The following is a 19,168-nucleotide window of genomic DNA, read 5'->3' as shown; positions in this document are numbered from 1 at the left end:
GGCACATTCTGAGACATCAAGGGATCACAAACTTAGTATTAGTGAGAAGTGTGTGTGTGTGTGTGTGTGTGTGTGTGTGTGTGTGTGTGTGTGTGTGTGTGTGTGTGTGCGCGCGCGCGCGCACACACACAAGGGAGGGGATGGAGGGGGGAGGGTTAAAATTGCAGAGGGAGACCAGGAGATGTACACAGTACGCACATTGAAAAGAATGTAGGCTCCAGTAATTATTCAAAGAGGAAGAGGCTTGCACAGGATAGAGCAGCATGGAGAACAGCATCAAACCAGCCGTTGGACTAAAGACAATGACGAAAACAACAACTACAACATATGCATTCAGTATTTGAGAATGAGAGCACTCGGCAACTTCCAACAAGATTTACACATAATTTCTTACCTTTTGGAAACTCTTTCTCACTGACACCTCCCACAAACGAAAAAAGAAAAAAAGGTTGCTTATTACATTTCTTCTGTTCATGCTATAAAATTTCAGCATTGGGTATTATGTTGTAATTTATTATTTCTTCACTAAATTCTATTTACAACACATTTTGCAGACATTACTCACATACACCACTGAATGTCCCTGAAAAATTATACCATTGTACGAGACAATTCAGGAGACATGATGTCACAAAAACATTGAGATGTATGAAAACTAACTTTTCTTAAAACAGAGATGTTTGATTTAAGTGGAAGAATTGCTAATCTGAGCACTCTACCTCAGGATTTTCCAATACTCTATCAGTATCATGCCAGGACAGAACACTCCAATGGAGATGCTGACCTTGACTCTCAGGAAGCATTTGAAAGTATGGTTGTCACTATTATGGATTCAGTGCTATTACATCCTACAGAGGTGGTTGGAGCATTTTCCCATAGATGCCAATCTTCTCCTACAGTGAAATAACCTCAACACACTGAGAGGTCACCCCCTGGGCCCTCTGCCAGCAGGTGTTGCAACAGCTTCATTGGTCCCAACAGGACATGGTGCAGGTGAAGAACTTGGGCTGATATCACACTTGCTAGCTGGGCATCAATGCAGAAATTGTGAAGATGGTCTAGATGGGCATAAGCTGAGCACAGATCCAGTCAGTACCATTATTCTCTGAGGTCAAGTCCACAAAGGCCATCAGAGAGGCCAACACTGTTTTAATGTCTCCTCCTTGGGCTCCAAATGGGTCTTGGTACCAGATGCCTCATTCAGTTTTTCATATCGCACTCCATACTACAACAGCAACCACCAAAACTCTGCAATCATTTTTGCCATTAGAGATGCCACTATTACCATTATTTTAGATACAGCCCCCCTAGTCACATAAACCAATTTGCTTCTATCTACTTCAGGAATGGTATTTAACAACTAACAACTATACCATTTCACCATGCATCAGATTCAGAAGCTGAGATGCAGAAGGAATTACAGATGACAAAAAAGGACAAAGCCTCAAACTTCATGGCTACATACAGATGACCCACACAGCTCGACTGGGGTTTCACACAGCTGCTCCCAATGCCGTCTGCTAGACCTCCTGTGCACATACCCCCAAGAAGACGTTTTTCTGAGTGGGGCTCCAGGCCAGGTGCACACAACTGGAGCCAGGTACGGATGAACTCTGGGCAAGATAACTACTCATGAAAGACCTTAGATGTTCTCTTTCAATCAATGTGAAGACCTGGTGTGCCATTGGAACCTGCTGATGCTGGTATATCAGAGGAAGCTTCTGTGCATCACCATTTCAGGAGCACAGGTGACCCGTAAACTATATTGCCACACTGTGATCAACACCACTGTCTACCAAAGCCATCTTCCCTGCTGCTGTCTTGGGACCATGGAGACCCATTACACCAGTTTTGGACTGTGATGGTGACACAGCCGTTAGTCTCAGCTCATTTCCTGTCAACGTCTACAGTGCCCTTGATGGTTGCTACAGGGTATTTGCAGTGGCCAGCAGCATTCCCTCTGCTGGCACCTTATGTAGAATCCTCTGGCAGGGACCTCCACAGGTTCTTCTCCTCACTGACAATCCAGGTTCTACCACTGCAAAATCCAGTTAAAGACAGCAACAAGGATTGTGAGGATTAAAATTGAAACAAATGAGCCCTCGGTCACAATTTTCTAGTCTTATTAACCAGGTTTCAACACTTCTAAGAGTGCCTTCACCAGCATTTAGACATTTAAAGTACAGGTGTGAGCAGCCCTTAGAGGTTCGCCTTCACACATTCCTTTTAAATATTTTGTGAATAAAGCCCTTCTAGCCTGTTAGTTATTTTATATGTGACATGTAAGTACTGTCTCTGTCTTGTAATGTTAGTCAGTACTTACACTTTTTTATATAATTTTTTTTCTCCCCTTAGATTTGTAATTATGTTACAGACCACTTTAAATGTCTAAATTCTGATGAAGGCACTCTAAGAACTGTTGAAACCTGATTAATAAGACTAAAAAATCATGACTGAGGGCTCATTTGTTTCAATTTTAATTTATAAACGGTCGCTGAACCAAGCAGCCATGTTCAAAACTTTGCTATCTTGTGGATATTTGCACATGCTAACAGTCTGAGAATTCAGGTACTGCCAAAGGGCCACTCTCATCATGTCTTGTGGGCAATACCTTTGGCCTTGGACTGCAAACATGGTGGCTATCTCTAGCTCACAACTAGTATGGTGTTTACATGAAAATCAGCAATACCATCTCACTACACCTACTATCAGGTCATTGTTATGAACTTGTTTTCTCTTGGACTGTTCTTCATTCATCTGTTGGCAACACTCGTATAGGAACTTGTGTTACAGACTTGTGTTGCTTGGAACATCCCTACATCACATTTTTTTCTTTAGCCAAGCTTCTACAATGGTACTGTGTTAAATTAGTATTGATTCATATGTGGAAGACATAATATCTGAAATGACCAGAGCATTATGTTGATAGCATCTGCCATAAAGAATAAGTTATTTGTTAACATATTCTTACAGATAAAGCAGGAGGGCATAGTGCAACTGAAAATAATACTGATTACATTTTATCAAATAAACTGAAAATAATAAAGAAATGCAGACAATGAGAATTTATTGAAAAAATTGTGCAAAAAGTTTGACCTATTAGAAAACAAAGCAATGCAGACACAGATAAAAGAGGACATTATTTAACAAAGATACTTCTGCAAACAACAAAATATGTTGCAGGTACAAAGAACCCAAAAGAAAAGAAAATCTAAAATCATACATGACATCTATTAAAGTGAAAGTTAGAGACTGGAGCAAACAATAATATGAAAATGGAAGGATACACTGAATTAAACAAAATTATTTTCTTTGGGAAGATGAAATAAGATACAATGCCAAAGAATATGAAGAAAACAAAACAGGAACTTACTTCATCAATTAAGATGGCAGATGGAAACTAAAAACAAAGAAAGATTTGTACAAGTATTCCAAGATCTCTTTAGGTGGTTGTATAGTTCAAAAGAAGAATGAGAAACATAGTTCTAATGAAAATAATTACATTGACACACACACACAGACACACTTCTACTGCAGGCTGAACACACAATGCTGGGAATGCAATTCCACAATTACATTGTGGCGAGGGGTCATGTAAGATGGGGTGGGTAGAGGATGAAAGGAAGCAGGAGGCACGAGGTGGGGTTGGAGAAGGATGGCTGATGGCACAAAGGGAGGCAGCAGGTAAGTGGGAGGGATAAGTAGCAGGTATATGGGATAGGAATGCAACACACGGGCACCAGAGCTGGTGAGCTCATGCAGCGCACAATGATGTAGAATGGAGGAGTGGGCTGGGAGGGGGTGACAGGACAGAGGAAGGGAAGTGGCAAACTGTTGGGCAGAGGGTGTGGGTGCAGTGTGTTAGTGGAGACTGAGGCCAGGAGAATTGCAGAAATGAAGGATGTAGTGCAAGGACAACTCCCATTTATGTAGTTCAGGAAAGCTGGTGCTACGGCACAGGATAGCATGTGTTCGTGAAGCAGCCATTGAACTCGAGTATGTTGAACTCAGCAGAGTGTCCCACTACTGTATGATCAACACTGCTCTTGGCAGCAGTTTGGCATTGGTCATTCATTCAGATGGATGATTGGTTGGTGCTCATATTGACATCCCTACATAAAATCACTGTGTAGACACTGCAGCAAAGGTGGTATATGACATGACTGCATCCACATTCAGCCCTGTCTCTGGTGGGACAGGGTCAGCCTGCGACAGGACTAGAACAGGAGTGGTGGGTGAATGACTTGGATAGGTCTTGTGCCTGGGTCTTCCACAGCGATATGACCCTTGTGATGAAGGATGGGAGTAGCTTAGGGTGTTGGGTAGGCTGGATGGGCAGCGCAATATGACTTTAGGGGTGAAAAGAATCATGGGTAGGGTATCCCTCACTTCCAGGCATAATGATATATAATTGAAGCCCTATTAAAGGACATGGTTCAGTTGCTCAAGTCTGGGATGATATTGGCTGATGAGGGAGATGCTCTGTAGGAGCTGGTTCTTGAGGTTGTGTAAGGATAAGGTACGGGAAATCTGTTTGAGTACTGTGACACGTGAAAATTCCCCAAAATAGGAACAACGCCGTAATTATTGCACTTTACAGGAAAGACAGATGATACATGAAAAACTATACAGCTATCAGCCATCTTCCTATAATGTATAACATATTCATAAAAATAATAAACAACCACACAGTAAAAGAAAAGACACTTTATTTTGATCAAGCAAAGAAAAAGCTAGATTTAGAAGTAGGTATAGAAAAATGGAGTATTTGTAAGTCACAAATAAAATTTTAGAATGAAGCAATGAATATCAGTTGCTGGTTAAATAGCACTTACACTATTGGCAGTTTCTCTGTGGCATGCAGTTGTTGGAAAACCAAGACAGTCAATCACGAATCAGCTGCAGTTGGCCAATGAGAATGTCATTCCTCGTTTCTAAGATTTTAAAATTAAATTACGAACAGTGTTCACTGCAATAAAATATTTATTGGCAATGGTAGCTGGTTTCAGTCAAAATATGACCATCTTCAGATCACATACACTGAAATATAAGTATAAAATGGATTTAGAGGGAAGTCTGATAATAACAATAAAATATAAAATACAGAATGCATAAAACATGTTAAACAAAGAAATTATACCCACGATGGCAGGCGGTGACAATGAACAAAGCACATATCGTGAATCCACAAATGTCAACTGCTGGAGGGAGCAACAGAGTTGTTGCCTGAGTGCATCACAGTCCACATGCCATGAACCACATTATGTCTGTAATAGTCAATCAGGCATACAGGAAGTTAAACAGTTATTGTAATATCATGTACACAGAATAGTTATACAAAAGTTAATAAAACATGGATAAATAAATACATTACATTATATAAAATAGTGAGTATAAAATGCATTTTGTCAATATGTGATAAAAATATCTACAAAAGACACAATCAATGATAATCGGCTATGAGAACATAGATTGCCATCAGTGAGGATTTGTAAAGAGCTCGTAGGTCGTATGCCACCAAACACAGAGATTGAGTGGCAAAGGTTCCCATGGAGACCGTGTGTAAGTATCGATATGCACTATCCAGTGAAAAATGATTTTAGAGCTGTGACAGCGACTGGATATGAAAGTGTATTGGCATGCAGGCAGGTAGGCATGTAGACGTGTGTGTCAGATATTGCAGACTGCTTGAAGATCGTAGTGTAGGCAAAAATACGCTTTACATCCAGTTGCTGTCATATCTTTGAAATAGTCTTCCATTGGATAGTGTATATCGATACTTCCACACTGTTTCCATGGGGACCATCAGCTTCACTCAAGCTCTATCTTTGCTAGCATGCAATCTACAAGGTTTCTACAAATCCCCACAAATGGTAATCTACATTCTCACAGCCAATTATCATTGGCTGTATCTCTTACATATATTTTTATCTTACACTGACAAAATGCTTTTTATAGTTGATATTTTGTATAATGTAATGTAGTTATTTCTTTATTTGTTATTAACTTCTCTATAACTGTTCTGGCTATGCCTTATTGTAATAACAGTTTTGCTTATTATATGCCTGACTGGCTATTACTGATGTAAAGCAGTACGTTTACTCAAGCAACAGCTCGTTTGCTCACTTCAGCAGTTGTTCGTGGATCCATGAGGTATCATGCTCCGTTCACCATTGCCATCATGGGTATAATTTCTTCATTTAACATTATTACATATTATGTATTTTATATTTTATTATTATTATTATTATCAGACTTACTTCCAGACCCATTCTATACTTAAATTTCAGTGTATACGGTCTGAAGACATCACATTTTGACTGGAACTGGTTACCATTGTCAATAAGTATTTTATTGTGGTCAACCCTGTATCTAATTTAATTTTAAAATACACTATAAGGAATTATCTGAAAGGAACAGAAATCAGTAGCTGTAACATACATGTACAGACACACAAATGATTAAAATTTCAGAATAGTTGGATGATTTATTCAAGAGAAAGAGCTTCCCAAATAGAGCAACTCAATAACGCGTCGGTCCACTTCTGCCCTTATGTAAGCAGTTATTTGGCTTCACATTGACATAGTTGTTGGATGTCCTCCAGAGGGATATCATGCCAAATGTTTCCCAATTCGCCTGTTAGTTCATTAAAATCCTAATCTGGTTGAAGGGCCCTGCCCATAATCCTCCAAACATTCTCAAACTAGGAGAGATCCAGCGATCTTGCTGGCCAAAGTTGGATTTGCCAAGCACAAAGACAAGCAGTAGAATCTCTTTCCATTGGTGGATGGGCATTATCTTGCTGAAATGTAAGTCCAGGATGGCTTGCCATGACAGGTAACATAATGGGACACAGAATATCATCACCATACAAGGGGGAACAACAACAACAGAATAACGTTACTGTGGGCAGTGTTTATATCATATGCATTTCTGCCAGAAAGCGTTTACAGTCCAACTCAGTGGCAGTTCCGTGCTGCCTGTGTTGTCGATCTAGGTTGTTCTGTTCATCTGCAGTGATTGTTTTTGCTTGCACTGTTTTGTTCTTGTTTCATTTTTTATAATGGCAAGTGTAAGTCAACAACATGCAGCTGTGAAATTTTGTTTTTTACTTGGTAAAAATACTTCTGAAACTGTTTTAGTATTGAAAGCAGCTTACCAAGATGAAGCTAAGGGAAAAACTCAACTGTAGGAGTAGTCTGCTCGATTAAAAATGGCGACATGTCAATTGATGACAAACATTGTCCTGGACATCCATCAACTGCCTGAATCAACGAAAATATTGAAAAAATTCGAGAGCTTGTGCTCACAGACTACCAAAAGCCAGTTGATCAACTGCCAGAGATTAGTGGTTTATGTTGGAGCTCAGTTCAGACAATTTTAATGAAAGGTTTGGGAATGGAAAGGCTTGCTACCATGTTTGTTTGTTGGGTTCTCATTGACAACCAAAAGAAACATTGAGTTGAAACATGTCGCACTTTGAAGAACAGCTCCAAACTGATCCAGATTTTCTGTCAAAGGTGATGAGTAATGGTGCAGTGGTTAAGACCCAGAAACAAAGCAACATAAAAACAATGCTGATATTCTTTTTTGATGCCAAGGGTGTAGTTCATTCAGAGTTGTTCCCCCAGGTCAGACTGTCAATCAAACCTATTATTTGGAAATTTTAAGATGATTTTGCAACAGTGTTTGCAAAAAGACACGATCTGTGACAGATGGGAGACTGGTTCTTCCACCACGACAACACACCTGCACACACAGCCATCGCTCTTACGACAGTTAATGGCTAAAAATGGCATGGTTCTGCTGCCCCAAGCACCTTACTCACGTGACCTGGCTGTGTGTGATTTTTTCTCATTTCCACAATGAAAAGGGGCATGAAAGGACACTGATTTAACAACACTGAAGAAGACTAGAAAAAAATGAGGGAGAAACTGTCAGCCATTTCTAGAGATTACTACAAAAAGTGTTTTGAACAGTGAAGGCACCAGTGGGGCAAACATATTAGTTGTAATGGAGTGTATTTTTTTGTAAACAATTTGAAAATATATAGCTTTTAAATTTTTTTTACCCCTCCACCCCCCATATCACTGTCCTGTAAGGGTGCAGCAATGACAGCCAGCATCCCAGACAATCACTACTGGTTTTCAGGCCATAATGTGTGTGACAGTCTGATTGGTTTCCCACCACTGTCTCCGGATGCATCTTCACTGGTCATCAGGGCTCAATTTCAAGCAGAACTTATCACTGGAGATAATTCTATTCCAGTCAATGAGATTTCAGGCCAAAGACGTGTCTGAAGTCATGTCGGCCAGCAATCAGATATCAACTTGACCGTTGCCTGCCATATGACCTGACAATCAGGAGTTATGGTCTGAGGGTTCCATTTCCCTTTTGTTGTCATCCACATCACTCTTACAGCACAGCAGTACATCAACAATTTCCTACACATTTTGTTACACTCCATGACTGTCTTCCTGGGCTTACATTTCAGCAAGATAACATCCGTTGGCAAACGGCAAAAACTTTTTATGACTTGTCTCCGTGCTTGCCAAACCCTACCTTAGCCAGCAAAGTCAACCAATCTCTTCCCAATTGAGAATGTTTGGAGCACATGGGTATGGCCCTCCAACTAGATCAGGATTTTAATGATCTAATGCTCTAATTGGACAGAATTTGGCATGATATCTCTCAAGAGGACATCCAACAACTCTGTCAATCACCATGAAGCCAAATCGCCTTGCATAAGGGCCAGAGGTGGACCAACACATTATTGACCTTCTCAATTTGTGAAGCTCCTTTCCTTGAATAAATCATCCAATTTTTCTAAAACTGTAATGATTTCTTTGTCTGTGCATGTACATCACATCTACTGATTTCTGTTCCATTTGGATAATTCCCTCAGGGAGCACAGGTTTTGAGACCATCGATATGCCCCACAAGAAATGTTCTCAGCAATTAGGAACCAAAGAGCACAGCTGTGAGTAAAACGAGCAGCAATATTTATACAAAAGCACATTAGTAAATTGAAGTAAACTCTCAATTCTACAGATTCTAAAAATTTTGTCAGAATAGTGGAACATTCATAATTGGAGGTATATTAAGGCAAGCAGATTTCATATCAGCTGAACTTTTTTAAGCAGCATTAGAGGAATTTTTTGATCTCCAAACTGTGATTTAGCTTTACAAATAGATGGACGATTGGTCAAGGAAGATCTTTTCTGAATTTCGACAGGCAAGAAAAAACTGACATGATGATCTAATTTAAAGTGGTTATATGACATTAAAAAGACACGCAGCAAAACACTGCTGAATATTGCATTGCATGGCAAGTTTGGAAGAGACCTTTTTCCAGTTGTGGTTGTCAACTGATTCCTGCTGCTGATGAATATATGTTCATTGTGATGGCAACTATGGTTTGCTAAAATAAACATGTACAAATGCTGACGAATACGTGATGGACTAAACACCAAATTGCAAGGACTTACCAAACAATTGAAAACAAATCTTGGGACTTTCACATTACAGAATGTTTGTCTGCTTTTGTTCATGTATACAAGCACCCCATATTTCTAAATTCAATACTTGTAAGTACATAACAGTAGGAAATAATTTTCATTTTCATATTCTTACATTAGATACTTACATCAGTTTCTGGGACTCGCCACGTGGTGAGCAACTGTGAACGAAATAAACGTGCTAGATGAATATAATTTGATGGATCCCTGTGCAATGCGAGAAGTGATCGAATCCTAGCTCCAAGAGCTACACTGAATGACCAGTTACGCTGGTTGTGTTCAGCTTCCCACACCTGCCACATTTCATAAAATGCATCACGCTGTTTCCGGAAGGCATAGAATGCCTGATCAGTGGGAAAGTTATCTCTGCTGTCTTCATCTGGCCGATAAGTGACATTGCTAACTGATGATTGCAGATTTTCTGGGGTCTTCAGTTTCTCCTCCAAGTCTCTTTCCTGTAACTTCCTCTGCAAATGCTGATGAAGATCAGGTGAAAATAGTTCTAATGCTTTATTAGAAACAAGTAACTGGAGTGTCGCGCAGTCTAAAAGTCCCAGAACCAGTCGCAACTTATCAAGTACCGACACTGCAAAAAATACACAATTGTGCACAGTGCCAAAGTAACCAACACACTTTTCTTCACCTGTTCTCTCCTCTGCAACAAGCAGTGAGGTAATGAAGTGCATCTCGGCAGTGACATTTGGAAGTAGTCCAGAGTTGAGCAGCTGGCTATACAGAGTGGACATAGAAAGAAGCTGTTCATGGCAAGTAACTTGATCTGGTTGGGGAAGGACAGGGTTCAACCTTTGCACTGACTGTGGTGACACCGAGGCAGGGAAACACTCTTCTCTCCCTCCATCATCATCACAGTTCTTCAGTGACACCTGTTTCTTCTGTCTTTCTTGCCGCAGCAGGTCACGTTCTTGTTGGAAACTTGTGCTGGAAGGCTGAGGCTTCTCTAAAACTTGAACTTCTCTGAAAGGTGTGCTAGGTTCAATGGGTCGCTTGATAACTCCAAAGCCTCCGACATCATCCCCTCCTGAAATAATTTTAAACTCCTTCACAAAATGATAGTGTAATAAAACAATGCTACAATACGATACAAACAGTTCAGCAAATAAATTACAACTCACACTGTTAACAAAAGCTCTCATATTTTTCATTGTTAAGGGGCTCCGGAAAGGCTCAAAATCATGAAAAGTTCAATTTTTACTTTTTTGCGTTTTCTGAATCTGCAGACTATTACCTTTTAATAGATATATAATTTATTCAATTCCGAAGATTACAACTATTTTTAAATTTTTTTTGAAATGTGTTCTACATGGGCGTGACCCACTGTGGTGCTGTTAAACTGCTGTCAAATGGTGTTATTATTAATATCCGTGTTCTTCAGGTACATTTTAGTGATGTGAGATAAAGTATGTGTTGTGGCTAACCTGTGATGGTTCAATATATATCGCTGGTGTGATTGTCGATTGTTTCATGTTTATTTACTCTGTCGTTATCTCGAAAATATTCGTAATTAATTCTGTTTCTTGAGTCTCTGTTTTGTTGAAGTATAATAATGAGTAAAAGTAAAGTTATTAGAAATCCTCTGAAGGCTTTTAAGAAAAGGAGAAATGTTGGAAAGCCAAAGGTATGTGTTATTACTGTAAACAATAAAGACGATAACCAAGTGAGTGAACCTAACCTCTCAAGTACACCTGCCCATAGCAGTCAAAGTGGGAAAGAAAATACTTCACAGAAGAAGCTTGGTTCAATGAGTGAAAACTATGAATGTTTTATGGGCGAATCGGATGTGAATGAAATATTTGATATGTCGGTTCTCAAAGGAATTTTTTCAAACTGTGTAAGATGTATTCATTGTAGTGAAGTTGGTCTGGAACTCTCCATAATAAAGCACATAGGACTTGCTAGTGAAATACAACTGAAATGTGATAAGTGTTCATACATGACCACCTTTTGGAACAGTGTTGCAGTAACTGCAACTGAAGAAAATGGTAGCAAAATCTACGAACACAACAACGAGCGATGCTTGCTTTAGACAAGGAACGCCTTCGGGCTGCAGACAGGGCTGTAAAGAGTCTAGAAATACAAGCAAGAGTAAACAGGAGGAGGAACAAGAGGAAGCTGGAGGAGGAGTTTGCAGAGGATGAAGATAATCCATCCTATGGACCTGGAATGCACTAAAAAGTTAATCCAATCTTTGTCGCTCGATTCCCAAAACTTTTATTTTCTCATACTAATTACATGTTTTCTAAGGATCTTCCAAACATATTTGTTTCAAACTTTCAGTAAATGTTACACAGTACCTTCTGCATAATTTAACACAGCCTTTTTCCAAAAAACTGTATATTTTTGAATATATAAATAAAAAATTGCAAAAAAATGTGAATTTTCATTACAATTGAAAAAAAATCATCTTTAATAACTGAACTAAAATTTTGTAAAATCCCTGTGTTAAGTTGTAGCCCATATTCCAATAAATAATGTGTAAAAAGTTCAACTTCCTACCTCAAATACTTTGTGAGGAAAGAGGTAATTTATAAGCGTTATTTTAACATTGCAAGTATAGGGCGTTCCGGAGCCCCTTAAACTAAACAATGCCATGAAGATATTTAAAAAAAAACATATGTCATTAATTGCTTGAAAAATGTAACTGAAACAAATGACAATGAGGAACTTAAAGTATTTTGGGAATCAATCAATAATGATGACGATGATGATGATAAGATTTCTTCAGCCACCCAACACTGAGGACTTTCAAACCCATTTTAAAATATTATGAGACAATTTGGTTAAAAAAATAAAACAGTAACAATTTCCACACAGTGAAAAATCAATCCATATACACAGCTGATTTTAAAATTTGTGGTATAGGAAAAAATGATATAATAGCAAATGTGGTATCAATAACTACAATGCTACAGCGTAGGTGCAAGTTCTTAAGTTGGCACTATGACAGACACCAACGACAGTGCCCTCTAGCTGACGCTGTGCACCTCTACGAGCTACGCTCCAGATTCAGCCCATTTGATCAAGAGCAGGCAGCCGGGACACTTCGCTTCAGCTTCACTTCATATAGAGAATTTGCACTACTTACGACAGGTCTAAGACTTTGCACCTACATGCTCATCGTTACCAAAAGTTACATATATGTCATTGGCTAATATTCTCTATTAAATGTGCTTTTACGTAAAAAGTTGTACCGAGAGATTTTCACCTTTTTCTGCTCCTACTCACTTCCTGCATTCAGCCTACCCTTCAGTTTACAGGAGCAGACCCACGCGCCGCCTTCCAGGTGGGATACAAAAGCTGGCAACGAACAGGGACTAAAATTTTTTTTCCTCTATCATTTCCTTTTTTGCTCGGTACTGCTTTAGTTTTTTTGTGATATCCCCCTGTTACTGTGTGACTGTATCTAAGTGCTCCCACCTTTCGCTATATAGACTTTCATTTGTGTAAACCATGGCTTCACCACAGGAACAGGCTTTGCTGTCTGATCTTGTACGTTTTCAGGCACAGCAAATGACACAGCTGCTTGCTGCCATTAATGGACTAGTCACACTACAAATTGCAGCTACTTTGGCGCTGCCGACACCACTGCCTGTACCAATGCCATCGCTGACAGCGCCGCCATTTCGTGCCTTCAATCCTGACGTTGAACGCTGGCCACAATATATCACCCAGCTCGAAGCACACTTCGCAGCGTACAACATATCAGGTACAGAGTGGCTTGCTTTTTTCATTGCCAACGCAGGTGTTGTGTTATACCGTGTGCTCGTCAAGTTGTTCCCAACCACCCGCCCACAAACTAAAACTTATGACGAAGTGATCGATGCTTTGAACTCCCACTTCCGTGACAGTGTACATGTGGTAGCCGCACGCTACAAATTCTTTCGCCTCCGGTGTGGCCCTACTCAGACCAATAAATCTTGGTTAGTGGACCTTCAGGTACTAACTTCTGATTGTGACTTTTAATTGCTTGTGTGGACGCTCATATGCGGATATAATGATTAAAGACACTATTGCAAAGAATGTAGCGGATCACTGCATCCGCGAGCAGATTCTCAGGTTTAAAAACCTGTCTTTGCAGGAAGTAGTGGACTTGCTAGACAGACAAAATACATTAGACATGGCTACTTCCGCGTTCGACGTGACCCCGGGTGTGTGTACTGTTAGCAAGGCACAATACGTGGCCTCCCGCCCGGCCCCAGCACGGCCAGCCACACTGCGCCACTCACGAGCAAGTAAACAGGTTTCAAACCAGGCATCTACTCAGAAACTGGAATCATGTCGGAACTGCTTTCGTGCCCACCCATGGGACTGTTGCCCATCCTGTCAAGCACAGTGTTATTTTTGTAATAAGAAAGGACACATGCAAGCTGTGTGTAGTAAGAAAAACTCTAATTCACAACTTGTCTCCCATTCGCATGACTCGAGTGGGTGTCACCGCAACGGCAACTGGCAAGACCATGATTCACAACAGCCTATGGACGTTAATGCCATTTATTCCAAGCCTTCTGCTTCATGTGCTTCTCCAGCTTGTTGTGTGAATCAAGTTTTGCCAGACAGTTTCTCTCACATTCAGCATGATGCGAGGAAACTTTTTGTAACTTTGCACATTTGTGGGCGTTCTGTTCGCATGCAGCAGGACACTAGTGCATCAGTTTCTTTACTGAACAAATCAATGTATGACTTGCTTGGTTCGCCCCCGCTTCATCGTTCGCATTCCACACTGATTGCATTTACTGGACAGGAAATCTCAATGCTCAGTGTGTGTAGTTTGCTAGCCACGTATGGTGCAACAACCCGTACAGTGTCTTTCCATGTGCTCCACTCTAGTGATGCTACAAACATTTTTGGCATGGACGCATTTGAACTTTTTTGGCCTCACCTTTGGGAAAATGTACTTTGCATCAACTTTAGTGACCATGCAGACAGTGTTGCTGCACTATGCGATGATTTTGTTGAACTCTTTTCTGCTGGCCTTGGTTGAGCCAAGGACTATGCAGTGCATGTTGTTGTTAAAGATAATGCTGTGCCTGTTTCCCGCCGCGCACACCTGGTACCGCACTCACTGCACAATGCCGTAGCTGCTGAAGTTACGCATTTGTAAAACAGTGGTGTTATTGAACCTGTTTCTGCTTCACCATGAGCTTCGCCTATAGTGTGTGTGAAGAAACCAAACAGTCGTCTCCGTATTTGTGCTGACTAAGTCTACAGTAAATCCCTAGACAGTGGTAGATATGTTTGCCTTACCGCATCCTGAAGACATTTTTGATAAGCTTGGTGCAGGAAAATTCTTTCCCACGATTGACTTGCGGGTCGCATACTTTCAGATTCCGCTCGATGAACAGTCACAGCACTATTTTGTGATCAACACCCACCTTGGATTGTTCAAGTTTCGTTGCCTTCCGTTCAGTTGTGCTTCAGCTCCTGCTATTTTTCAGTCTTACTTGCAGCAGTTGTGTGCCACTGTCCCTGGTTGTTCCAATTATCTGGATGATATAGTCGTATCAGGTCGCACCCCTGACGAACATTTGATGAATTTGCGGGCCTTATTTACTGTATTTTTGCAGGCAGGACTAAAGTGTAAGAGAGACAAGTGCAAATTTTTTCAAACTGAGATTCAGTATTTAGGACATATGATTAACGGACAGAGTATCCACCCCTCGCCGTTACATTTCAGTGCGATTAGAGACTTGCCAGCGCCCAGGAACTTGAAAGAACTTCAGTCTGTGTTGGGCAAAATTACACATTATATTCGGTTTATACCAAATGCAGCGCAGATTGCAGCGCCTTTGCAGCACCTTCGGTGTAAGAACGTTCCTTTTGTTTGGTCTTCGGAATGTGACGCTGCTTTCCACAAGATCAAATCTACTTTGTTGACTGATTGCTGTTTCATTCCTTTCAATCCCTCCAAACCAGTTGTTTTGGCTGTCGATGTATCTTCTCATGGCATCGGAGCGGTTCTCTCACACCGCATTAATTCTGTCAATCACCCGATCACTTTTGCATCCAAGTTGCTCAATCCTGCCTAGCAAAACTATTCTCAAATCGAGAAAGGAGCTTTAGCTATTGTCTATGGAGTGACAAAGTCTCATGATTTTTTTGTACGGTCGAAAGTTCTATTTGGTAACTGACCATAAGCCTTTGACATCGTCGTTCCACCTGTCAAAGCCAGTTCCAGCCTGTACTGCATAAAAGTTGCAATGTTGCTCTTTGTTTTTGTCTAACTACAATTACAAAATCTTGTTTCGGCCTACGGCCCAGCATGGCAACGCTGATGCTTTGTCTCGTCTGCCTATCGGTACATACGAAGTGTTTGATTCTTCCGAATTGTCCTGCATGTTTATTGGTTCAAAAGGTAAGGAATTCGCTGATGGTTTTCCAGTGGATTTTCATCGCATTGCTTCTTTGCCGATTCTTTTGCAGTATCTTCATACTCAATGGCCTCCATCTGCTATGCGGATTCATGATCCACTTGTTTGATGTTACTTTGCGCAATGTCACAACTTATTTGTAAACCATGGTGTTATCTTGTAACGAACTGACAATGATCAGTCTCATGTGGTTGTACCTTGTTCATTGCAGTCAGAACCCCTCCATTTGCTGCACACTGGTCATAGGGGTATAGTGCGGACGAAACAATTAGCGTGTCGTCACTGCACTTCGTTCGGCTTTGATAAACAAATTGAGAATTTGCTTGCTAACTGTCGCTCTTGCATGGAGCATCAATCTGCTCCCCACCAACGCTTCTTGGCGTGGCCGATTCCTACTGCGCCTTGGCGGCGCGTTCATATTGATTTTGCGGGTCCTTTCTGGGACATCCACTGGTTGATAGTCATTGATGTGTACAGCAAACTTTCCGTTTGTTGTACCTATATTTTCTACTACATCTGCGAGTACTGTTTGGGCTTTGACGTCTATTTTTTGCATTGAGGTTCTTCCTGAAGTTATTGTCTCCGACAATGGCCCCCAATTCGTGTCCTCAGAGTTTGAAGCATTCTATGCTGCTAATGGCATTCGCCATCTGACCTCAGCCCCATTCCACCCCCAGTCGAACTGCGAGGCTAAACGCTTTGTGCGTGCGTTTAAATCACAGATGAGCACATTGTGTGCCACGCACTCTTATGAGCGTGCGCTCTGGACTTTCCTTGCTTCATATCACTCCCAGCCCCGCGGCACCCGTTCCCCAGTGGAATTGCTACAAGGCCGCGCCCATTGGTCGCTCCTGCAGCTATTGCACCCGCCGCCGCGAGCTCCCGCTGCTTCGCCGCGTTCTGGATTGGCACCGCGTGATTTGGTGTTCTATCACGTTTTCTCTGGTAGGCAGCGCTGGGAGCAGGAGTGCGTTCTTCGCCAGCTTGGCCACGCCTTAGTTGTCATTTCTGGTCCCTCCAGCACTGTCAATCGACACACGAACCAGATCCGTTTGAGCAGTCCTCGGTTTTCTGCCGCTGGTTATTTTCCAGCAGAATTGGGAGCTTAGTGGCTTCCGCCGCCTCAGCCCACAACTCCTCCAACAGCGCCTCCACCACTCGCGCCTCGACCGCGGGTGCGCCTGCTGTCGTCGCCGCTGCTGGTCCGGTTACCTGCATCGGACGGGCGCCTCTCGCCGCTGCCACGGCCCCACCTCCGGCCGTCATCACCGCCGCCATGTTCCTCCTTGGTGCCAGAACCGATGGACACTGAGGCTGTCGTCACGCAGCTGGCGCCGTCACCGCCGCCATTGCCTATGGAGGTCGTCGTTCCGTCTCCTTAGCCGAGCTTACCCAGTGACGATGTGCGGCCTGAGCAGGTTTTCCAAGGGGCGTTTTCCTCACCCCCTCATGAGCAATTCGGGGTCATGGGTGGACAGCGTGCCCCTGCAGTTCTGCTGTCCGCCCCCTCAACTGCGACACCCCTGGGTCCCTCCACCCGTCGTCAGAAGCCATACTCAACGACGGTTCATCGTTTCAAGGGGAAGGGATGTGGTATCGATAGCTATGATGCCATGGCAGAGGTGCAAGTTCTTAAGTTGGCACTATGATAGACACCGACAACAGCTCCCTCTAGGCGGCGCTATGGAGCTCTATGAGCTCCGCTCCAGATTCAGCCCATTTGATCAAGAGCAGACAGCCGGGACACTTCACTTTAGCTTCACTTCATATAGAGAATTTGCACTACTTACGACGGGTCTAAGACTTCGCACCTACATGCTCATCATTACCAAAAGTTACATGTATTTCATTGGCTAATATTCTCTATTAAATGTACTTTTATGAAAAAAGTTGTACCGAGAGATTTTCACCTTTTCCTGCTCCTACTCACTTCCTGCATTCAGCCTACCCTTCAGTTTACAGGAGCAGATCCATGCGCCGCCTTCCAGGCGGGATACAAAAGCTGGCAACGAACAGGGACTAAAATTTTTTTCCTCTATCATTTCCTTTTTTGCTCGGTACAGGAGCAGACCCACGCACCGTCTTCCAGTTGGGATACAAAAGCAAATCAACAGATTAAAAATGAGTGAGCCAAAAAGCTTTAATCTAAATGTTAGTCTGCAGTCTGGATATCAGATGAAATTTTAAAATTTTTGCCCATCAAGTTTCATGGCCAGAAATCAAAGAAACAATTGTGTTGTACTAAAAGGAGCTGAAATTCTTAGTGAAGAGGTGCTAACATTCACTTTCCATGACTGAAAATAAAGGAACACTGGAACCTGAAAGAACAACACTATAGCTCTTGTAGTACATACAAAAAATTAGCATAAGTGAGATCATAAGAGTACAAACTAATTTCAAATAATTGGACAATTTCATTAGGTTATATTTCACTAAACCTGTACTTGAATTCATGACCTTATCGCCATACAAAGTGGTGTAGTTGGGTTTCTAATTCCTGGTTTCACGTCAAGTAAATCTGCAACTATTATTAATGTCCCCATATACATAAAAAAGGTAAGAAAATATACTCTCAAATTTATCGGAAACCTCTCCCTCTCTCAGTAAGTTCTGTCGATCTTTGTGTATTGTTACACTCCATCTTCTCAATTTTTATATAGGCTCATATTTAACTTCATTAGGTGAGCCTGAACTGAAACAAATCCAAGAACTTACCACAATCTGATTACTTCTGTCTTAAATGCGTCACATTAATGTAGCTCTACAAGCCACTGTATGTCTGCTCTTTAGACTCTGTTACTTCCAAGCTTTTTGAAACCAGCTTGTGAGCATCTGTGGCGATTGTCCATTATCTTACACTCAGGTAGATGTGTTAAAGACCTTGGCCACTGTTCTCCCACACCCTATCTGTTTGATCTAGTCCATTTTAATTTCTCTCACTTACAAGAAATTCTGTTTCAAAGGACACTTTTTTATGACATCAGCTTTCAAGATATACCGAACATACTAAAAAGCCAGCACAGTTCCAACAGTGCTGCTAACAAAGAAAAAATCAAAGAGAAATTTTTCTGAAAAATCTCACAGCACAGTTTTCTTGGCAAATTAATTTATTACACATTGTATTTCAGCAATCAGACTTGATGAAGTCTTGAGAAGACCCATGAAAACAGTTTATCACATATTGGGTCTAATGGTGTGGCAATACTTCCTCACAGTGTATGCGACCTATCTGTAAATACTACTTTATGCCCAAATGCCAGAGTG

The 19,168-nt window shown here is 41.4% G+C and overlaps 1 protein-coding gene across 1 annotated transcript in view; it reads right to left on the bottom strand.

Moving 5' to 3' along the window:
- Positions 1-19,168, bottom strand: part of LOC124545758 (codanin-1) — a 166,602-nt gene that overhangs the window by 126,943 nt on the left and 20,491 nt on the right. Inside the window, exon 3 of the mRNA XM_047124701.1 lies at positions 9,647-10,557. Coding sequence (XP_046980657.1) covers positions 9,647-10,557 — 911 coding nt within the window. The remainder of the gene's footprint in view (positions 1-9,646; positions 10,558-19,168) is intronic.

This window comes from Schistocerca americana, chromosome 8 (genome assembly GCF_021461395.2).
Source record: "Schistocerca americana isolate TAMUIC-IGC-003095 chromosome 8, iqSchAmer2.1, whole genome shotgun sequence".
Lineage (NCBI taxonomy): Eukaryota > Metazoa > Arthropoda > Insecta > Orthoptera > Acrididae > Schistocerca > Schistocerca americana.
This window is presented reverse-complemented; position numbering and strand designations above follow the sequence as displayed.